Source organism: Ochotona curzoniae, unplaced genomic scaffold (genome assembly GCF_017591425.1).
Source record: "Ochotona curzoniae isolate NIBS_2020 unplaced genomic scaffold, NIBS_Ocur_1.0 scaffold_4701, whole genome shotgun sequence".
NCBI lineage: Eukaryota > Metazoa > Chordata > Mammalia > Lagomorpha > Ochotonidae > Ochotona > Ochotona curzoniae.
In genome coordinates, this window is record NW_024467122.1 from 49703206 (window position 1) to 49727212 (window position 24007).

General features: G+C 45.7%; 1 protein-coding gene across 1 annotated transcript in view; it reads left to right on the top strand.

Annotated features, from left to right (window-relative positions):
- Nucleotides 1-609: 609 nt before the first annotated feature.
- Nucleotides 610-24007, top strand: part of RTF1 (RTF1 homolog, Paf1/RNA polymerase II complex component) — a 47523-nt gene continuing 24125 nt past the window's right edge. The window contains exons 1-2 of the mRNA XM_040968605.1: nt 610-813; nt 14349-14459. Of these exons, the coding sequence (XP_040824539.1) occupies nt 613-813; nt 14349-14459 (312 nt within the window). The 5' untranslated portion in view covers nt 610-612. The remainder of the gene's footprint in view (nt 814-14348; nt 14460-24007) is intronic.

The following is a 24007-nucleotide window of genomic DNA, read 5'->3' on the forward strand; positions in this document are numbered from 1 at the left end:
TAAAGTATTTTAGGACTACTGTTCAAATTCTCTAATAGAGCTAACTAGGCTCTGAGGGATGTGGCTGCAGCATCTCACCCAGGTCTTCTCCCTCTGATCCCTACACCCTCCGCTCCAGCTATAATGAACTGTCTGTTCCATGAACCAACTTTGTTATTGTTGGGGCCTTTGTCCACGCTGCTGTCTGCTTGCTACAATCTTACTCTATTCGTCTGCTAAGCAACTCAGGCGCATTTTCCGCAGATGTCATTTCCACAACTCAGGTTGGCGGCTGGGCGGCAGGTGTCTTCCAGGGGGCGGCCTCGGAAGCCGCTCTACACACTTCATCATTCTGACAGTCGAAACGTTGGAGACGCAAGAGCCTCTTCGGAGCGAACTCGAGTCTTTTAGACTCCAGTCTAGAACAGCGAAGCAGTCTACCTAGCTCGGGTGGCACAAGCAACGCTGCCCTCCCCGCGCCAGCAAGCCACTGCTGTCCTCCACCCGGAACTCCGCCAGGCGCGTGGCCCCGCCTCCCACGTTGCGTCGGGGGTGCGACGGGGCGGGGCGAAAGGCTCTGGCGAACGGCGTGCGCCGGGCGGGGGGCGGAGCCAGGGGCGGAGCGGAGCGCGCATGCGCGGTCGCCTTTGTGTGGGTCGAGCGGCGGCGGCGGCGGCAGCGGCAGTGGCGGTCCCACTGGCAGGCGGGCAAGAGGGGAGTCCGGGCGGCGTCCGGCGTGGGAGCCGGGGGACCACCATGGTAAAGAAGCGGAAAGGCCGCGTCGTGATCGACTCAGACACAGAGGATAGCGGCAGTGACGAGAACCTGGATCAGGTAGGGGCAGGCCGCGAAGGCGCGGGCCGGCAGAGCCGGAGGGATGAGTCCGGGCCACGGGATCCGGGACCCGGCCGGGCCCGGAGCCTGCTGGCCCGAGCGCCCGGTGTGCCCGGTTTCCTGAGTGCCGTGCAGCCCCGTTCCCGTCATCCCCGCAGCGTCCGAGGCCCTCGGAGTCCGGCCCAGGCCTGGAGACCGAGCCCCGAGGACTTGGCGCCTAGGGCGGGGAGGCGGGGCAGGGACGGAGCTGAAGGGCCTCCGGCTCGTGGAGATCCCAAAGGGGGTCTCAGGGGTCGGAGAGTACCAAAAAGAGGCTTCGATCTGCTGGCCGCACCGGAACGACGAGCTGTCGGCCAGGTGCTCGCGACCCTGGAGTAGGAAGTATCTCCCGCCAACCCTGGAGGCTAAAAGGTTTAGGAGGAGGTACGCGGGTGAGCATGGGAGGATGCTGGAAGAGGGCAGGCTCGGAAATGTGAAATTTTTCAGACAAATAGTGTGGGTAAAGAGGAGAGACACTCGTGAATATTCCGAGGAGCTTATGCCATGCCTGGCAAGGAAGACAGTGTGGGGCGCGGAGTCCTTTCGACGTCTTAGGGTCGTTTGTGGTTGTGATGCGTTCCGGCTGGGATGTCACACACTTGCAAAGGAGGAAAGAGGGCAGATAGAGAAGGCGTGGAGGGGGACTGTGGCCGGGGACTCTGGGCATTTTTCATGTAGCACTCCAGGATTCCTTCTCACTGGAAAACTGCAGAGAAAAAGCACTGAAAGTAACTTTTGGCGTCACTGTCATGGAGTAGCCTGAACTGATGAACTTTAAAAAGTCCCGTAGGAAGTGGTTCTTTAGAACAGTGCTTTGGGGACACCAAGGTGCAGGGATAGTTTATACCATGTTTAATGAATAAACGGTAGAAAGAAGGAATATGTCACAAATAGCAGCTTTATAAGTTGAGTAGAGAGAGTATTGAAATCAGAATCGGAAAATTTGAGCTGCAGACCAATTTCAGGCCAATTTCTAGTTTGGTGTCTTCAGTCTTTGCTCAAGACAGAGCAGTAGGCATTGTGTATCTAAATAGTTACTCCAAGATCAAATGTGCATGAGAATTAAGGTTCAGGCAAGTCTTTGCAAACCAGAAAGTTTTTGTGTAAGTAGCTTCTTGGCTGATGTTAGGCCAAAGATCTAGGGAAAGTATTAGGGCTGAAGGAGAAATATTTTTAAGAAGGAAGATTGGGAGAGGTGTTGAAGAAAAGAGGTATGTTTGAACATAGTAGTAGGTGCATTTTTTTAAAGGTTTATTTTGTATTTATTTGAAAGACAAAGGTGAGGAAGTAACAGGGCTCCTGGAAGGCTATCTGAGGAATAGAAGCCCCATTTGAGAAGTAGGAATTAGGGGTAGGTTGAAAGTATTCTTGTTAAACCACTCCTGATAGTTACAAACACCAAAATATATTCTTTTTTTAAAAAAAGATTTATTTTTATTATTTCTTTATTGGAAAGGTGGATATACAGAGAGGAAGAGAGACAGAGAGGAAGATCTTCCGTCCCATGATTCACTCCCCAAGTGAGCGCAACGGCCGATACTATGACGATCTGAAGCCAGGAGCCTCTTCCGGGTCTCCCACGCGGGTGCAGGGTCCCAAAGCTTTGGGCCGTCCTCGACTGCTTTCCCGGGCCACAGGCAGGGAGTTGGATGGGAAGCGGGACTGCCGGGATAGAACCGGCGCCCATATGGGATCCTGGGCGTGCAAGGCGAGGACCTTAACCACTTGCGCCACCGCGCCGGGCCCCAAAATATATTCTTGTCTGTAGAAGTTTGGTAGTTTTAGACTTGCAAGTTCAAAGGATTAGGCTCTTTGTTTGTTTGTTTACTATTTTCTGTTATACAACTATAGTTTTGGATAATAACTTCAGTTACCACTTCTATAAATGCTAAGATGAACTAGAGACCTCAGTTAAGTGTTTTAAAGTGGTAGAATTGGGATTTGAACCTAAATCTGCATAGGTAGACAATCTGTACTCTTTCTGTTATACCAACTTAATCTATTAAGTCTGACTTTTTCTTATTGCAAAATGAGGATGTTTTATAGCCATTTTCTTTATGACTAGAATTCAAGCTTATGAAGTACACTGAGTGGTTTAGAGGAAATTGTTTCACCATTTAAGAAGATTTGGGGGACTTCCTTGGTAAAGCACTCTTAAGACATCTGATTTGAAGATGCATGAACTCAGCCACAAGTCATTCCTTATTTCGTGGCTTTCCATAGAATTCTGAGAGTGCAATGAGCTTAGTGCTTCCTGTTGTGGAGGCTTTTTACCAGATCCACAAAAAGCTTTCCCAGAGTGGATCTAGAGGGAATTTCAGCTTTAAGTTTAGTTCTGCATTTAAAGTGAAATTAGCTATGATGCTTCTAAGTAACACCTCATACAGTTTAATGACAGTTCCAACTTTTTTCTCTCCAACTGCTCCCTGACATTCTTGTCACTCTTTCGCTGTGCATACAGCAGTGCTCCCCATTGTTCGGGTGTTTGACTCTCAGAAGTCCAAGGAAAGGTCTCTGCCCTCTGGGTGTTCTCCCCAGAGGTCCTCAGCACAGATCGCCATCCAGAACTCAGCTCAGGCGTCCTCCTTGCCCTGCTCCATTTAGAATCACTGAGGGTCTCACCTTGAACTTGCTGACCAGAGAATGGTCCTGTGGAAAGAACAGACTGAAAATCTTGAGTCTGTAGTGTGGGAGTGAAGCACAATTTGTTTTGTTTTGAAGACTTATTTATTTATTTAAAAATTAGTATTAGAGAGTGGGAGAGAGAAGAGCATTCTTCTCTCCTCTGGTTCATGGCTGGAGTGGCTGCAGTTGCCAGAGTTGGGCAGGTGAGAAACCAGGAGCCTGTGGGGGCTCTGGTCTCCTTTGTGGGTACAGGGGCCCAAGTGCTTGGGCCATCTGCTGTTGCTTTTTCCAGGCACATTAGCAGGGAGCTGGATCAGAAGTAAAGCAGCGGGATTTGAACTGGCTTGTATCTAGGAGGCCAGTGTCAAAAGTGGTGGCTTTAATTGCTGTACCACAGCGCTGGTGGAGCACAGTTGATAAGGAAACTCTTTGTCCCTGCATTTTCCAGATGAAAATCTAAGCGGTTAAGTCAAAAATACTGTAAGTAACTCCAAGTTAAACCTTATTGAAGGTAAGCAAGGCCAAGGCTAGGCCAGGCCAAAGCCAGAAAGAAGCCTGGAGCTTTTTTTCTGTATGTCACGTGGGTGCAGGGGTCCAAGCACTTTAGACCATTCCTCACTGCTCTCCCAGGCCATTAGCAGGGAGCTGGATCAGAGGTGGAGCAACTGACTCATGTGGGATGCTGGCATTGCTGGCTGTGGCCTTACCCCTTTTTACCCCAGATCATTGAACTTTTGAGACTAGTTTTTCCTGGTGATGTTGGGTATGAAAAAGCTGTCTGGGTTGCATATTTAAAATGTAGTTTGGTGGCCCATATGGACACAATTCTAATCCCTGTCAGCCCTGCTTCCCACCCAGCGCCCTGCTTGTGGTCTGGGAAAGCAATTGAAGATGGCCCAAAGCCTTGACCACGCACCCGTGTGGGAGAACCGGAGGAGGCTCCATGCTTCTGGCTTTGGATCAGCTCAGCTTTGGCCTTTGCCATCACTTGGGGAGTGAGTCATCGGATGGAAGATCTTCCTTTCTGTCTCTCCTCCTCTCTGTATATCTGACTTTGCAATAATAATAAATACATCTTAAAAAAAAAAAAAAAAGAAAGTAAAGAAGATGTAGGTTGGGGATGTAAGGGATGCTACTGTTCCCATCCCAAAGTGACTGAATCAGCCACCCAAATGAAAGAGACCTGTCCTTGCATTTGTAACAGTTATAACCCAAGTAATTATGATTTATGTTAATGATTGAGACTGCTGTGTGTATGTGCATGTTTACAGTAAGACACAGTGAGTGGCAGGGGAGAGAAGTACCTTCATGGCTCTGCAAATGAAAGGCATGTATATAACCAAGGAACTTGACTGATGTATGGAAGGTGGCAGAGCTGCTGGTTCTTCTGCATTTCTGAAGCTATTTGAGTTCTGCAGTATTTCTTATTGGGCTACACATTTTTTTTTCCTTCTTGGGAAGAGGTGTGCAGTACTTAGAATTGTTTAAAATTTGTTTTAACTTCCGTGGGTTTTTAAAACTGAGACCTTACTTTGAGAATCTAAAGTATTTTCTTTTCGCATGTGACCTAATAGTGATCCTCTTACATTGCACACATCTTTTCTTCCGTATTTTTAAATGGCAGGAAATTTGTTCTGGCGCTTATTAAGGGGGGAAAAAAAAGTAACAGAATTTGAGGCATGCCTCTGGGCTTTTTGCCTCTTTATTTATTTCCGTGAAGGGAATATGTCACTTTTTATGGAATATTTATTCTGTAGATACTATAAAATGAAAAACATCTGAGAAGATAGATTTCTCTGTATAGATCTGTTCATTTCAATATTTATAAAAATGTAACTCTGCCTTTCTTAAGAAAAAAAACTATGTACACATTAAGATACTTTAGTTTCCATTTTTATTTAAAATGGTGTTTATGCTATTATGGCCTGTTTTTTTTCTGCTCATCCAAGTTGAAGTAGCAGTAATTAAATTTAGCTTTACAAGAATAGGCCTCCTAAGTATTTTTCATGAGCTATTTCTAGATATTATTTATAAAATATATAATTGTTATAAGGTATATTCCTATAAACCTTTCCCCAAAGTGACAAGTTTGGAAGTTGCACATCTCATTAGTATAGTCTTTCCCATATTGGTCAAAGGCAGATTTGGAAGTCTGCTAAATTTTTGAGAAATGTTACTGTTAACTTGTGAAATTTTTAATTGTTATAATGTTGCAGCTACTTGATGTGCTTTACTTGCTTATTTCTCTCAGCTTTTCTTTACAAATAGTCCTGGGGAAGAGAGAATCCCTTAGGAGCTTTGGCAGCAAAGCTTTTAGGAAAAATATAAAGCCCATCTCCTACATAGTTCTTTTAGCATATTTATCATTCCCTTAACAGTAGAGATTGTCCGTTCATCTTTCAGCAAATGTGTGAGACCGTGCCAGGCATAGTGCTATTGGGTGAACAAAATGGAATCAATGCCTATGTTGAAGGAGCTTGAAGTCGGGAGGGAGAGATGGAAAAAGATTAGCAGTCTGAAGAACAGAGAAGGGTGTGGAGGGCTCATGCTTGAGGGACCTAGTGCTATCATGAAACCAAAAATACAGAACGACTAAAGGTAACTTGTTGGATTGAGAGGACTGAAAATGAAACCAAAGAGATAAATTGTTTTGATTGTTTGGGGATAGAGAAGTCAGTTTAGTAGATTGCAGCTAGCAAAATGGAAACCTTATCAGATGAAAACATCAAGTATCATACATAGTAAAGATGAATACTATTTTACAAAACTATATTTATGTATAAACTTGTGTGTATCTTCTGACTTCTGAAAAGCTGAGGCTAAAAGATTTTAAAGTCGTTGACAGGGCTACCTGTTAGGATGCTGGCATCCCAGGCTGGTGCTCCTGATCTAGCTTCCTGCTAATGCACACCCTGAGAGGCAGGGGTGGTGCTCAGCTCCCTGATACCCATATGGGAGACCTGGGTTGAGTTCCTGGCTCCTGGTCAGCCTAGTCCTGGCCATCATAGGCATTTAGAGGGTAAACCAGCAGTTGGAGATCTCTCTGTATATCTACATTTCTGTCTGTGTATTCCAAATAAATTTACTAAATAAAACAGTAAATTATTGAGACCTCATTTCAAAATAAAACAGTAAAAGCTTACCCAGCTATAACATGAGGAGTAACTTGGATAAAGCATTAGAGAGATGGTGGGAGATCCAGGGTGTCCAGGACTAGTGTGGACTGCCATAACAGTTGTACAGTGTATGTAGTTGAGTGGACTGGATGTCATGTCCAGGATGGAGAGCTGAGAGGACTTGATGGCCGATTGGATGTGGGGATGAGAAGAGGAGGCATATGGGATGGTGCTAGACTCTCTGGCATGGGGGAACCCTGGAGGAAGATTGTCTTTGGAGGTAGAAATAATGATGCCAGCCCAGGGTATGTAAAGTTTATGGAATGTCTGAGATTTCTGTGCAGAGACATCAAATAGGTAGAGTAGCAGGAAGTAATATCTCTGTGACCCAGCTGAACCACCATGCTGGCCCCTGTGCTGCGAATTTGGAATTACTACTTCAGAAATGTTTGCATCTTTTCATTCTTTTATTATAAAAATTTATGCTTTTTTCAAAAGGTTGATTTGAAGAGATGGAAGAGATATCTTCCATTTGCTGGTTCACCCCCTAAATAGTTTGCAATAGCCCAGAATGGGCCAGGTTGAAGTCACCATCCCAGAATTTTTTTTTTAAGATTTATTATTATTATTAAAAGAAAAGAAAAAAAGAGGCAAAAAAAAGGAAGAAAAAAAAAGAAAAAAAAGAAAAAAAAAAGATTTATTATTATTACAATGTCAGATATACAGAGGGGAGGAGAGACAGAGAGGAAGATCTTCCATCTGATGATTCACTCCCCAAATGGCCACAATGGCCAATGCTATGCCGATCCAAAGCCAGGAACCAGGAACTTCTCCAGGTCTCCCATGCGGGTGCAGGGTCCTAAGGCTTTGGGCCATCCTTGACTGCTTTCCCAGGCCACAAGCAGGGAGCTGGCTGGGAAGTGGAGCTGCCAGGATTAGAACCAGCACCCATATGGGATCCTGGTGCGTTCAAGGCGAGGACTTTAGCCGCTAGCCCACGCTGCCGGGCCCCACCATCCCAGAATTTCTACCTGAATCTCCCACATTGGTGTCAGGAACCCAAGTATTTGGCCCTTTGTCTGCTGCCTTCCCAAGCCCATTAACAGGAAATTGGATCAGAATGAGAGTAGCCAGGACTCCAACCGATACTGTGAGATGGGATGGCACTGTATAGTACAGCTCTGGAAAAGCTCCAGCAATCAGAAAAGCCTCCCTGACCTACAAACATACATGCACAGGATACCCACCCCTCAGAAAGTAACTGTGTCCATTGTTTAAAGCGCATTCTTTTATTATTATTATTATTATTTTATTTTATTAAAGATTTATTTTTATTATTTTCTCATTGGAAAGGCGGATATACAGAGAGGAGAGACAGAGAGGAAGATCTTCCGTCCCATGATTCACTCCCCAAGTGAGCGCAACGGCCGATGCTATGCTGATTCGAAGCCAGGAGCCTCTTCCAGGTCTCCCATGCGGGTGCAGGGTCCCAAAGCTTTGGGCCGTCCTCAACTGCTGCTTTCCCGGGCCACAGGCAGAGAGCTGGAAGGGAAGCAGGGCTGCCGGGATAGAACCGGCGCCCATATGGGATCCGGGTGCGTTTAAGGTGAGGGACTTAACCACTGCGCCACCGCGCCGGGCCCAAGAGAGAGATCTTTCATCTACTGCTTTATTTCCCAGACCTCCTGTGTGAGTGCAGGGATCCAAGAACCTGAGCCATCCTCCACTGCTGGGATGCTGACAGAGGATTAGTTTGTTATACCATTGTGCTGACCCCTTGGTTTGATTTTTTTGAAAGACTATTATTATGGGCATGATGCAGTAGCCTAGTGGCTAAATCCTTGCCTTGAATGCACTAGGATCCCACATGGGTGTGGATTCTTGTTCCAGTTATTCCACTTCCTATCCAGCTTCGTGCCTGTAGCCTGTGAAAGCAGTAGAAAATGATCCAAAGCGTTGGGATCTGGCATCCGTGTGGGAGGCCCAAAAGAAGCTCCTGGCTCTTGGCTTTGGATCGCCTGAGCTCCAACCGTTGTGGTCATTTGGGGAGTGAACCAGTGGACAGAAGATCTTTCTGCCTGTATCTTCTTCTCTCCATTTGTATCTGGGTTTCAAATAAAAATAAGTCTTTTTTAAAAAAGACTATCATTATAGAAATATTGCTAACATTTGCATCTGGTCTGTCTATGAGGCTTAATGTTTTGGTGTGAAAGACTAGGTTCTTGGTGTGAATCTTAGGTTTTCAGGCTTTTTAGGAAGTTGATATCTAAGTGTCTAATGAAATGGGAAGAGGAACATTTCATCACTGCTTACGAAGGAGAGGGAGTGTCAGCTGGTTAATCTGAGAAGGTTGTTTTCTCATTCTGGCCAAGGAAGGAGGGTACCCCTAAAATAGAAAGCGAGTGGAAGAAGAAATCAGATACTTAGCAGCAGTCTGTTGTTTGAAAATCTGCCTTGGCACTTGACCTATGATAGTACAGCACTGTCGTCATCAAGAAATAATACCACAAGTATTTATTAGTTGTGTTTTCTTTTTTTGGCACAGGAAAAAATGTTTTAGGTGAGTAGGCTATGATGAAAAAGCCAAGAGTGCCCAGGTTTGAATTCTGGCTCTGTGTGTCCTACTGTGTGACTGGGTAAGACGTGGTTTAGAGAAGTTACTCACCTTCTCGCCTGCTGCTTGGCTTCTTCACCTTTGGGAGGGGGGTGATAACTACTTACTATGGATTGTTACGAAGATTAAAAGCACCTAGATCTAGGGCCCGGCGGCGTGGCCTAGCGGCTAAAGTCCTCGCCTTGAACGCACCGGGATCCCATATGGGTGCTGGTTCTAATCCTGGCAGCTCCACTTCCCAGCCAGCTCCCTGCTTTGTGGCCTGGGAAAGCAGTCAAGGATGGCCCAAAGCCTTAGGACCCTGCACCCGCATGGGAGACCTGGAAGAAGTTCCTGGTTCCTGGCTTTGGATTGGCATAGCATTGGCCATTGTGGCCATTTGGGGAGTGAATCATCAGGGGGAAGATCTTCCTCTCTGTATATCTGACTTTCCAATAAATAAATAAATCTTTAAAAAAAAAAAAAAGCACCCAGATCTAGTATGTGCAGTATAATTTAGTATTGGGATTAGCAGGAAGCAGAGCAAGCAATCATTTGTTGCATTACACTTTTTTTTTTTTTGAAGATTTATTTGAATGTTTCATAGAGAAAGAGAAAAGAAATATCTCCTATCCTCTGGTTCACTCTCTGGGCCTGGGCTAGGCCAAAGCCAGGAGCCAGAACTCTATCTGGGTTTTCCATGTGGGTGTTAGAGACCTAAGGACTTAGGTCATCTGCTTTCACAGGCTCATTAGCAGAGAGCTGAGTCAGAAGTAGAGCAGCCCGGACTCAAAATGGCACAGTACGAACCCCAATTTGTTGCATTTTTGGATGACTGAGCTGAGTTGTGGAGAAGAGAAAAGGAAACCAACAGGATCCCATATGGCTGCTAGTTCTAATCCTGGCAGCTCCACTTCCCAGCCAGCTCCCTGCTTGTAGCCTAGGAAAGCAGTCAAGGATGGCCCAATCCTTGAGACCCTGCACCTGTGTGGGAGACCCAGAAGAGGCTCCTGGCTCCTGGCTTCAGATTAGCTCAGCTCCAGGCATCGCAGCCACTTGGAGAGTGAATCATTGGATGGAAGATCTTCTTCTCTGTCTCTCCTCCTCTCTGTATATCTGACTTTCCAATAAAGAAAAATATATTTTAAAAACAAAAAAAGAAAGAAAAGGGAACCATGTGACAGTAAATCCTGCCATGTCCAAGGCTTACATATTTGTACTTCCTCCTTTAATCTTACCGTAGTCATCAAGACAAGGCAGTGAAAATATTGGAGTTGATAATGGTAGGATTTGGATGTGTTGGCTAGTATTTGTTATCCGATACTGAGTTAGATGTCAGAAATATATTTATGAAGGTATGTAGCCAACTTTGTACAGAATAGAATTAAATTGTAAGTTTATTTCAGCACAAATATTTTGGAAGTTTGAAACCTAATTTCCACCCAATATGCCAGTGCCCAATATAGGCACTGGTACCAGTCCTGGCAGTTCCATTTTTTAATTTAAATTTTGTTTTTAATATTGTTTGCATATTTGACAGGGATGCACACCCATGTGGGTATCTGATTAGGGTGGAGGGACCAGGTATGGAGGAAGGTGGGTGGGACAAATGTTTCAGGTTTTTGTTTTTTGTGGGTTTTTTTTTCCTTTCCACTTCTGTGTCTGCATGGGAGGAAGGGAAGGAGGCTGCTCCTTACTGTCAAACTACATCAACACCCAGAGATGGGGGAAGTCATTTGGTGACACCATTGAGACCTCAATGTGAGGAAGAGTGTTCTAAGGTTATTACTTGAGGGGTGTTGATAGTTCTGATCCAGGATTTAGGAAATCTGTCCATGGTCTTTTGGTTGATAGAGACCACCTTAGTGCATTCACAGACCCAGGAACATGCTATAAAGCTTGGCCAGGAGAATTTTCCAACCTGTTCTATCCAACCTGTTCTCTCCATCCTCTGACAAGGCAGTCGACATCCTTTGCTGGCCTAGAGGTCGTCATGTCCCCTGTGTGTTTCTGTATATGCTGTCCATTGCATAGGCATTGGCAACTGAGGAGGTTCAGTCCTGATACTTGCACTCCAAGGTCAGACCACACATCCTGATTTTCCCTGTGTCCAAGGTCTGAGTACAGTGGTCTAATGGGGGAGCCCCCAAGAAACCTCGCATGAGATGACCTCAGACTTGACTTGTATGCACCAACCAGTGCAGAGTCAGGCTCAGTCTGTCACCTGCAACAGCCAGCACACATACTGGTAGATGCAACTGCCTGATCAGTTCCACCCAGTCCCATATCTCACGTGAACGAACAGGTGCTGCAGCCCAGGCAACCAGGCTTCTACAGACCTGATCCTCATGCACACCAGCGGGTACTGTGTCTTAGTTGGGATGACCCTCAATAATCCCCTTCAGACTTTCAGCCCAGCCTGCTTTACATCTAGCTCTTGTACACTGTGGGTACTGTGGCTTAGCTTAGTCTGAGTCAACCCTCAGGTATGCCAACAGGTGCCACTGCCTTGTCTAGACTGATTATTTTTTTATTTTAATGTATACTTATTGTTTTATTTTATTTTATTTTATTTTACTTTTATTGTAAAGTTAGATATATACAGAGGAGGAGAGACAGAAAGGAAGATCTTCTGTCTGGTGATTCACTCCCCAAGTGACTGCACTGGCTGGTGCTGAGCTGATCTGAAGCCAGGAACCAGGAACTTCCTCCAGGTCTCCCATGCAGGGTCAGGGTCTCAAGGCTTTGGACCATTCTCGACTGCTTTCCCAGGCCACAAGCAGGGAGCTGGATGGGAAGTGGAGCTGCTAGGACTAGAACTGGCGCCCAGGTGGGATCCCGGCGCGTTCAAGGTGAGAACTTTAGCCACTAGGCCATCGTACCGGACCCCAGACTGATTCTTGTGCTCACCAGGAATAGGTGGCCACAGTTCTGCTAAGCTTGCTGCCAGGACTGGATCTTCTGTGTTTGCTCCACTTCTGATTCAACTCCCTGCTGATAGGCCGGGAAAACAGCAGAAGTGATCCAAGTCCTTGGGTCTCAGGAAATCGATGCATACCAGGGACCCTCAAAAAGTTCCTGGAAAATGAATGTTATTAAAAAAGGAAGGAAGGAAGGAAGGAAGGAAGAAAGAGGGAGGGAGGGAAAGAAAGAAAGAAAAAGAAAGAAAGAAACAAGGAAAGAAGAGAGAAAGAAAGAAAGAAACGAACGAACGTGCAGGGGCTAGTGTTGAGGTGTAGTAGATTACCTTGTCATCTACAATTCTAGTATCCATATGAATGCCAGTCCTAGCTTTTCCACTTGCAAGCAAGCTCCCTGCCAAAGCACTTGAGAAAGTAGTGGAAAATATCCCAAGTATCTAGGCCCTTGCCACTCACGTGGGAGACCTAAATGGAATTTCTGGTCCCTGGGTTCAACCTTACTCAATCTTGGCCATTGTGGCCTCTTGGGGGGTTAAACCAGCAGGTGGAATATCTCTCTTCTTCTCCCTTACTATCTCTTCCTTTCTCTTTCTAACTCTGCCTTTCCAAAGAATATATTTATATAAAAAGATGAAAGTTATAGATGGACATTAATATTTTAATTGCATTTCTCAACAGACTTTTTAAAAACACTTAATTTAGTTGGGAAACAGAAACAGCAACACCACCAGGTCATTTATCTGCTGGCTTATTCCGAGATGCCCTTAACAGCCCAGCCTGGGTCAGCTGAAAGTCAGAAGTCTAAAGCTCCCTTGGTTCTGCCATGTGGGTGCCTTGAGCACCTGCCTGCTCTCTCCTGGGGTGCACTTTAACAGGAAGCTTGAGTCAGAAGCGGAGCTAGGACTGGAACCCCAGTACTCTAGTATGAGACGCAGGTGTCCAGAGGCCTGACTTCTCCATCTTACATCCAGCTTCCTACTGATGTGTCTGGAAGACAGCAGAGGAATGTGCAAGAATTTGGATCCCTTGTCACCCATATGGGAGACCAGGATGGCGTTGCTGACGCTTGACTTAGGTCTGGCCCAGGTTTAGCTGTTGGAGCCATTTGGGGAATTAGCCAACAGAAACATGTCTGTCTCTGTCACTCTTTTATTTTTTTTTAATTTTTTTTCAGATTTTTCTTATTTTTTGTTTGTTTTATTTTTAATTGGAAAGGCAGATATACAGAGAGAGAAATAGATACAGAGAGAAAGATCTTCCATCCACTAATTCACTCCCCAAGTGAGTATAGTGGCTGGAGCTGAGCGAATCCAAAGCTAGGAGCCAGACCTTGGGTGCTTTCCCAGGTCACTAGCAGAGAATTGGATAGGAAGTGGAGTAGCTGGGTGGGAGAAGAACCAGTGTCCATATGGGATCCCGGCAAATGCAAGGCAAGGATTTAACCACAAGACTATCATTACAGACGTGACAGTAAGTTTGTACCCTTTTATTTTTATTTATTTATTTATTTTGTCCTCTTCAAGCACTCAGAATAGAAAATGAGGGGCAGGTGTTGGTCTAATAGTCACGACACCTATTAGGATGCCCACAAACCACATTTGCAGTAAATGGATTTGGTGCAGGCTATAGTTCCTCGTTTCAGCTTCTTGGTAATGTGGACTCTGTGGGCTCTGGTGATGGCCATGCAGTTGAGTTCGCACCACCCATGTGGGAGACCAGGATTATCTCCTGACTTCAGTCCCTGCTCTTGGCTGTTGCAGGCATTTGGGTGTCTGTGTGAGGTGAACCAGCAGATGGGAAATCATTCTGACATTCTTTCTCTACCTCTTAAATAAATAAATTACTTAATTCAAAGAATTTGCAAAATGACCTCAAAGCATCTCTACAGAGGTGCTCAGATCATCAGTCAGTTGGGCCACTTAGTACAGTGAGCTTTGTGAACAGGGGAGCTCGTTCACTAGCTCCAGTGCTAGTGGAAAGAGATCAGTAACAGTTTGGGGTAGCCACCAGTTTCTAGTTAGTTTCCATTTTAGATGTAATTTTCTCATTAAGAGGGAGGGGGAAGATTTGATGGTCTTTAGCACCTTGGAATAGCAGCTATAAGTCTCTTGTGTGACTGAAGTCTTCATGATGGTACCCTTTAGTTGCAAGTCAAGAACTGCAGGGCAAGTGGACATCTCACTATTCTTGGATATTGCTTCTGTGCTGACCAGTGCTGGTGTGACTGTCCTGCCTCCTCAGGAGCTCTTGTCGCTGGCGAAGCGGAAGCGCAGTGATTCTGAGGAGAAGGAGCCACCTGTGACTCAGCCTGCAGCCTCGTCTGACTCCGAGACGTCTGACAGCGATGATGAGGTGCGTGTGCAGGGGCGAGGCTGGGGGACCCAGCATGTCTGAAGACTCCTGAAATGGTGATACCCAGTGACTTTTTTCCTTACATTGAGACTTACAGATTAAGATGTATCAGCATTTTTTTATATATAGAAAAGTCAGATTGTCATATTCATTTTACTTCTGGTATCAAGTGAGTGCCTCTATGCGATGTCCTGGCCATTCTTTATTTAGCCTGCTTGCTAAAGAAAGGGTGCTACTTATTAGTTTTGTTTTTTGCCTTAAACAAGTATTAATTTATTAATCTAATTTTTTAAAAGATTTATTTATTTTTATTGGAAAGAGAGAGGAGGACAGACAGAGAGGAATATCATCTGTCTGCTGATTCACTCCCCAAGTGGCTGTAATGGCCGGTGCTGAGCTGATCCAAAGCCAGGAGCCAGGAGCCTACTCCAGATCTCCCAAGCGGATGCAGAGTCCCAAGGCTCTGGGCCATCTTCGACTACGTTCCCAGGGCACAAGCAGGGAGCTGAATGGGAAGCTGGGCTGCCGAGATTAGAACCAGTGCCTATATGGGATCTCCCAGAGTGTTCAAGGCAAGGACGTTAATCACTAGACAACCATGCCAGACTCAAAAAGATTGTTTTAAAGGAATCTTTTAAAAATTTTATTTTTGATGATGTATATATAGCTGCTTAGGGTGGGAAGGGTCAAGGATTAGGGGAGACTGGATGAGACCATTGTTTCCAAATGTTCTGTTTCTTCTTATATCCAGGAGAAGGGGGCAAAAAGGCGAAGAAGCCATACCCAACCACGCAGCCCTCAGTACCCAAGAATGGATAACAGCCACTTTTTTGTGATCCTGGGGTTCAGATGTGGAGCATCCTCTGAGGGTTCTACTCAAGTAGTTTTGATAGTTCTGAAATGCTGTCACTATCACTGATGCAAAAATAAGGATATCTTCCAAGGTCCATTGACTGGCATGGTTCACATTAGGGTCTGACTAATCTTGACATTTACCAATGGGTGCTGTAGCTAGGGTCAGCCCAGTCTGCCCCCAGTTCCACCTCATGCTGCTAAGTGCTACAGCTTAGCTCAGCCCAGCAAGCCCCTGTCTCAGCTCTAACGTGAACTGGCTGATGTTGCTGCCTAACTTGGCCTGCCCTGCACCCAGTCCTGTTTCTTGGATCTGTCAGCAGATATTATGAACTGGCCCAGCGTGGCCCACCCCAGACCTGATCCACACATATGCCAGCCCTTTGGCCAGCAGGTACCATAACCTGGCCTGGTCTGGGCTGCTCCTTGCCTTGGTTCTTGTGCTCACCTGCAGGGACTGCATCGTGACAGAGTTCCCTAAGCTCCTCTATCAGGTCACCTCCCACTGGCACACCAGTGAGTCTTTGGCCTAGTCTGACTTAGTCCACTTCCTGTCCTGGCAGGAACAGTGGTCTTGCCCAACTGGCCCACACCCCATCTAGTTCTCATTGTTGGGTACTACAGCCCAGCCATACCTGGTCCATGCCCAAACCCAGTTCTTGCATGGTTCAGCAGGTTCCAAGACCTAGCCCAGCCCATCCTGCACTCTCCCTGGCTCTCACAAGCACCAGCAGGTGCTGGAATCTAACTCAATCTGGCACACCCCAGGCCTAGTCCATACCCATGCTGAGGGACACTGCAGTCAGGTCCAGCCCAGATTGCTGCCACCATTCCAGCTCTTGTGCTCAACAGTGGGAACCACAACCCAGCCAGGACATCCCTTTAGCTCCTCAGCCAGGCCTGTTCCCAACCACAGATCTTGGCACATGCAAGAGGTTGCTCTGCCCCAGCTAGGCGTAGCCCATCCCTTGTCTTGACGTTTGTCATTGGATGCTGCAGCCTGGCTTGGCCTCTCCTGCCCTGAGTGCCAACTCTCACTGGTGGGTGCTGCAGCCTACCCCTGCCCATTCAGCTCCCATCCCTGGCTCATGCAAATGGTAGGTGTGATAGCCTAGTCTGCCATGACCCACACTCCAACCTGGCTCCTACACATTCCAGTGAGCTAAGTTTGGCCTGGCCCTGTCTGTTTTTGGCCCTCTTCCAAAACCATTCCACACACATGCTGGCAGGTGAAGCTGCCCTGCCCAGCCTGACCAACAGCTAGGCCTGAATCACATGCTCCCCAGGGGTAGCTATGGTCCACCAGGGGAGTTTCCCAAGTTCCCCCACCAGGCCCACTCCCAGACCCAGGTCTCACATGTGCTCACAGGTGCTAGCTAGGCTCTTACTAGGCATATTCTGTCCCCTCTATCCCAACCCATTCATGAGCTGCTGGATGTTGTGGCCCAGCCCACCCTACACCCTGTTCTTTGGTGTGCCTGTGGCTGCTACAGCCTGGACCAGTCTGGCCTGCTCCCAGCCCCAGTGTCCATGAGTGTCAGAGAGTTCCATGGTCATGCCTAGCTCAGCCAGTCACCACTCCCAGCGAACTCTTTTTTTACATTCTGACTGACTGTAGTAACTTTCTGCTATTATTAATAATTCAGCAGACTCAAATTTGCTTTCCACAGCAAGAGGTAGTGAATTGTTTCTTTTTTTTTAAAATTTATTTTTACAGAAGTTTTCATTTCTTTCAAGCTGATAAGATAACCCGATGTGTTAGGAAATGAATTGAACCTATGAAGTATTTGACTGTTTTTGTGTTTTAAATGCGTATACCATACAGGAAACTGGGGATATTTTCCCTTCTTTTTGTTCTTACAAATATAGACAAAAGGGCACTAGAGAAAAAGCGATCCCATCCATTAGGTCACTGCCTCAAAATAGGCCTGCAAAGGGATGTAGAGAGGCTGCTAGGAGTGGGAAGTCCCCCAAGGGTGGCCAAAGCCCACCACTGTCATTTTTAGATTTCGTTTTTCATATCAAGGTGCTGTGAGTTCCCCTTCTCATTCACACTGGAATGTGCCATGGTGTATTTTTGGTCTTTGTGGTTCCCTGAAGACACAAGCAGTAGCTGTCCTTGGAACTCCAGCATTCTCTGCATTCCTATTGTTAGGTCAGAGTCCTTGGTAAGGCAGTCCTTACCTCTTCTGAGCTGCTTCTCCCAGGAGGGTGGTATGTGCCTACCCCACAGCCTTAGAGGACCCCAAAACTTGGGCTGAAGCAGATCCAGTATCCTCAATACTGGATTCCTTTTTTGCTTACAGCTGCCTAACCAAGTAAGGAAAGTGCTCACCTTAGAATGCTGTCCAACTGTTTTTGCACTAATTGGCGAAGAAGCTGACAGCCCAGCTGTGCCCTGCCCGGCAATAGATGAGCCCCTGAGTGTCTTTTCCCCTGCTGAGTCCTTAGCTCATGGGCAGCCCCCAGGTGCCAGGCCTCCTGGAATAGCAGTCTTCACAGTGCTGCCATCCTAATGGATTCTGGTCCTTTGGTTTGTACAATTTCTTTGGCCTGGGCTGCTACTATAGCATAGAACACCTCAAAGTTAGAGCAAGATTACTTTTTTTGCCAATTAAGAAATAACTATTAAAAACTTTTTTTAAAAAACTAATATTTTAAGCAGAAGAGAACAAGAAAATAAAATCTACCATCCACTGGCCCACTCCCTAAACATGCCAACCAGGAGTCAGGAACTCCGTCAAGTCTCCCCTGTGACTGGGAGGACCCCAGTGCTTGAGCACCTGCTCTCTTCCCTGGTGCTAGTTAGTTGGAACAAGGCTGAGATTTGTACTTAGGCACTCTGATGGGAGACACAAGTGGCATCCTAAGGTACTAAGCCAGAAGTACTCCCCTGGCAACTTTTTCCAATCTGGCCAGCCACTGGAGAACTCAGTGTCATCACTATGAATTCAGGATATCGCTCTGATAGGTGTTTTAACTAGGATCAGGAACTCAGAGATTAGCTTTCTCTTTCAGAATATTCATATGCCTGCCTTGAAAGGAAAGCTATGTGTTTTGCAGTAGTTTCTTATGTCTTCTTATATCTGCTTTGGCTGATATCTCTTTGTTACCGACAATCACCTTTTAGAAATTACAATTGTTGAAATATTGATGTACCAGGAGCTATTCCCAATATTGAAATCTTTTCATGTGTCTCTCCATCATTATTTGCAGTTGGGTTCTTTTCTCTCTCTCTCTCTCTCTCTCTCTCTCTCTCTCTTTCTCTCTCTCTTTCTCTCTTTTTTAAGTTTAACAGAAGGAGATCTTTCATCTCTTTGTTCATTCTCCAGACAGTTGCAATGACCAGAGACGGGCCAGGTTGAAGCCAGGAGCTTGAACTAGAAATAGAGCAACCAGGACTCAAATCAGCACATATATGAGGTGCTGGCAATACAGACAGTAGTTTTACCCACAGTGTCATAATACCAGCCCAAGTAGGTTTTTTTCTTTTCTTTTTTTTTTTTTTTAATTTATTTTTCTTGGAAAGTCAGATATACAGAGAGGAGAGACAGAGAAGATCTTTCCTCCACTGATTCACTCGCTAAGTGTCTGCAACGGCCAGACTGAGCCAATCAGAATCCAGAAGCACAGAGCTTCTCCTGGGTCTCCCACTTGGGTGTGGGGTCCCAAAGCTTTGAGTCATCCTTGACTGCTTTCCCAGGCCACAAGCAGGGAGTTGGATGGGAAGCGGGGCTGCTGGGATTAGAACCGGGGCCATATGGGATCTCAGTGCATGCAAGGCAGATTTTAGCAACCAGGCTACTGCACAGGTTCTCAATTTTTTTTTAAGTTTGATTTATTTTAATTGGAAAGTCAGATTTACAGAGAGAAGGAGAAGCAGACAGAAAGATCTTTCATCTCCTGGTTTACTCCCCAAATAGTCACTGGATTGGAAGCTCAGCAGCTAGGATTTGAGCAGTACTCTGAGGTGGAATACCAACATCACATTTGGTGGCTTACTTCCCTTGCCACAACAATACCTATGCTTTGGCTAGAGCAAAATGGTACCTGGCAAATCGATGCAGAAGGGAAATGGAGAGAAGTTGTGGAAATCTATCATTAGGAAAAAAGTTGGCACTTTGGGCATGAAGTTTAAAGGCCAATTAGTGAAGAAAGAAGCAGGTGTTTCATGTATACAGTGTTTTTCAGTAGGAAAAAAAATCAGCTACTTTTGGTGAATCAGTTATTCTCAGTGACGTCATATTTAAACACTCTAAAAATGTAAAACCATGGGGACCAATATGGTGATATAACATGCTAGTCTTCTGTCTGCAATGCCAGTTCTACTCTCACCTATTCCACTTCCATGCTGATGATCTAGGAAAACAGACGAGAGTGACTCAAGCCCTACATTGGATAGGGCAGAGTCTTCTGTAGGTATATGCTGGTAGCATTGCATAGTGGTAAAAGCCATCACCTGCAATGCTGGTGTTGCTTGTTAGTGCCAGTTTGTGTCCCGTCTGCTCAACCTCTGTTCCACCACCCTGGTAATAGCCTGGGAAAAGCAGTAGCAGTAGATGGAGCCCCAGATGCATCTCTTGGCTACAGCCTGGTCCAGCCCTGGCCATTGTGGTCATCTGGGAGTGAACCAAGAGATAGAGGTTGATCTGTCTCTCACTCACTCTGAAACTCTAATAAAATAATTTTTTAAAGAAATATAATAAAGCAAATAAAAACATGTAACTACCAACTCCACAAGAAGTAAACCTCAGTTGTCACTTGTTACCAGGAAAAAGCATTTTGGATTCAAAAAGGTTTTTTTTGTTTTTTAAGATTTATTTATTTTTATTAGAAAGTTAGATATACAGAGAGAAGGAAAGACAGAACAATCTTCCCAAAGAAATAAAGAAATAAAAGCTTTGACAATTGTGGCCATTTTGGGAATGAACCAGTGAATGGACAATCTCTCTCTCTTCTATTTGTGTGTGTGTGAGAGAGAAAGAGAGAGGAAATGAGAGAGAGAATGAGAGACTCTGCTTTTGAAAAAAAAAATTTTTTTTTTTACCTATAAATGAGGGCCAGGCATGATAGCCTAGGGGCTAAAGTCCTTGCCTTGCAAGTGCTAGCATCCCATAAGGGTGCCGATTTTAATTCTGGCAGCCCTGCTCCCTGCTTGTGGCCTGGGAAAGCAGTCGAGGTTGGCCCAAAGCCTTGGGATCCTGCACCCACATGGAAGTCCAGGAGGAGTCTCCTGGCTCCTGGCTTTGCATTGGTACAGCTCTGGCTGTTGCAGTCACTTAGGGAATGAACCAGCAGATGAACCATCTTTGTCTCTGTCTCTCCTTCTCTTTGTAAATCTGTCCTTTCAATGTAAAATGAGCTCTTCTGACAGTTGCTTCGATTTAGTCTAACACTCAGTTCATATAGACTCTTACACTGCCAAGGAGATCTTAGAGATCATCTGAGCTCCTTTAAGAAATGGGATCACAGAGCCTCGTGCAGTAGCCTAGTGGTTAAGGTCCTCATCTTGCATGCTCCAGGATCCCATGAGAGTACCAGTTCTAATCCTGGCAGCCCTGCTTTTCACCAGGTCCCTGCTTGTGGCCTGGGAAAGCAGTTGAGAATGGCCCAGAGCCTTAGGATCCTGTCCTCGTGTGGGAGACCCTAAAGAGATTCCTAGTTCCTGGCTTCAGATCAGCTGAGCTCCAACGGTGGTGTGGCACCTTGGGAAGTGAATCATTGGACAGAAGATCTTCCTCTCTGTCTCTTCTCTGTATATCTGCCTTTCTAATAAAAATAAATAAATCTGAGAGAGAGAGAAGAAATAGGGATTCATAGAATTCTAGTTCCCTTCTTCTTTTGTGAAATGGTACTTTGGGGAACAGGCATTTGGCTTAGGAGTTAGAGCACTTATGTTCCATGTCTGAGCACTTGGGTTTGGCACCATCTCTGGCTCCTGGCTCCAGATTGCTGCTAACACAGACCCTCACGGGATTGGAATGCTGCTATTTATGCAAGCATCTGGATTGGGTTCCCTGCTTCTGCCTCCAGCTCCGGCCTACCCGCAGCCACTTGTAGCATTTGGGGCATAACCCAGTAGATGGAATCAATCAGTCTACCCATCCTGTCTGCCTGTCAAATAAAAGCATTACAAAAATTAGTATCGTGCCTTTACTTTAAACTTAACGGTTTCCATTGTGCTTTTAAGCTCCTTTTTTCCTCTGCTGCACACTTTCTTGAAGGATGTGTGAAACACTGCTGTTAGGGTTAGGGTAACTGCTGTTATTCCTGCTTTACAGGATGAAGGCCAGAGTTATTCCAGTTCCTTTGACTGCCAGTCCCAGTGTTGTCTGTCACTAACCCAACTGTTACTCTGTAACCTGACTTCAAAGTATCTCATTCCCCTGGTGACTGCAGTTCAGAGTGAGTGGGCTGGGTTGAGATCTGTGAGTGTGGTGCTCTCGCCCATAAGACATCATCCTCACTGAACTCTTCACGTTGCTCCCCTGAATCCTGGTTGCCAGGATGCTCAAAGTGCTGAGCATCTCAATGCCACCTAATTGCAAAGTAGCTGCATCTCACCCTCTGTTCCTTCTTGTCCTGGAGCTGAATGCCAGGAAGAACAGCTGCTTACCCGAGTGCAGACCTGCCTATCACATCCCACACACTGTCAGGAAAGTGTGCGATTGTGTAGTGCACACCTTCCTTCTAGCATTAGGGGATTGCTACCCACAAGAATATCTTAAATTGGCAAGAATCAAACTGCTAATTTTTTCCTAATTTCTTCCTTCCAGCCTCTGTTGTAGATGGACATCCCTGCATGTATACGTGATGTGAGCATTTGCCTGGTGCTGTGGGGGCGTGCGCACATGTATGCTTAGGAAGCAGGCTATCAGGGGCAGGAGAGTCCTGCTGACAAGGGTGCCTTTCCCCGGGCCTACTCAGGCCTCTGTACTACAAGTTCAGGTACAAACCACCAGGCACTGTTTTTCTTATTCTTACCTAATGTCTGGTTCACTTTAGGGCCCTTTTAAGTTTTCAGAAGAGCTTAAGATACCCCGGAAGCACAGGTTTCCAACAATCAGCAGTATTAGTCTCTTTGTATAGCCTGGTGAACTAGCTCTGGGCTAGTTCATTTCTGAGATCATTTCTGAGATCATTTCTCTGTCAGCTCTGCTTGCCACCAGTCTTGACTGCTTCCTTGGTGGTTTATTAGACTCCTGGGAGACATGGGACAGGGTGAATGTTTAAAATGCGTGCTTGAACCAGAAAGCATTCAGGAGTCTGTTTTACAGTATAAATGTAGTATGTTATACATGTAATCTGTTCTTCAGGAAAAGGTCTTTGGGAAATTATGGGTACCCATTTGAGTCTCTGAATTAAAGTGGCATAATAGTGAGACAAAGTCCTAAATTTTATGTGATTATTTATTTCTGATGATGGAAATGCAGAGGAGGGGTTCTGTTTAACCATAAAGTAACTTTTCTGGGGCTAGGGTTAAGCTGCCACCTTGAGTGCCAGTCATGTCCTGACTGTTCTGCTTTGAGTCCTGGTTGTTCTACTTTTGATCCAGCTCCCTGCTAATGCACCTGGGAAGGTCATACATACTTGGCCATTGCACCCACGTGGGATACCCAGAAGCTGCTCCTGGCTCCTGGTTTCGGCCTGACCCATTGCAGGAACCAGCATATGGAAGTCTCTTTCTGTCTCTTCACTCTCTAACTCTACCTTTCAAATAAATAAAAAAAATAGATCTTTTAAAAAATAAAACACTTTTATAGAGGAAGAATATACAGTGGCTGCAATCTAGAATCTCAATTATTCGTATAAAGTTTTATTTATTTTTTTTTTAATTTAATTTTTTTTTTTTTACTGGAAACTCGGATATACAGAGAGGAGGAGAGACCTAGAGGAACATCTTCCATCTGATGGTTGACTCTGCAATTGAGCGCAACGGCTGGAGCTGAGCCAATCTGAAGCCAGGAGCCTGGAGCCTCTTCTAAGTCTCCCACGCGGGTGCAGGGTCCCAAAGCTTTGGGCCATCCTCGACTGCTTTCCCAGGCCACAAGCAGAGGGCTGGATGGGAAGCAGGGCTACCGGGATTAGAACTGGTGCCCATATGGGATCCTAATGTGTTCAAGGCAAGGACTTTAACCCCTGCGCTATCGCACTGGGCCCTGAAATTTTATTTCTAAAAGTAAAGTGGCCTGCATTATTATAATTCCCCTGAACCTGGAGCTGTTGCTTGTTTGCATTGGGCAGGCCAGACCCTACTGAGTCAGGCTTACGGAGGGTAACATAGCCTGATTTGCTCAGGAATATTCAAAATTATTGACTGGAAGAAAGGTTTCTTTATCATGCATTGGTTTGTCTAGGAAAACTCCTTTTAAATTGAAGAAGTTTTATTTCCTTCTCTTTTCATTTTTGTATTTTTCTCCCTCCCCTGCAAGGGATAAACATCATAGGCTACAAATAAGTGACAGTTGCTTGGCTCGGGCTGTGGCAGATTGAGGCAGATGGGGAGGAGTTGTAACAAGGGGAAAAATAAGTGAGTCAAACCGCTTCCTGATGCCTCCTGAGTTGGATTTACCTGTGTGACTGCATATCTAGATCATTTTGTTTTCTCCCTAGCAAGTAAGCCCACAGCTTAGCTGTAGTACACATGTTAAAACCAACTCTGCAGGCAAAAATTGACCTAGGCACTGTGACATATG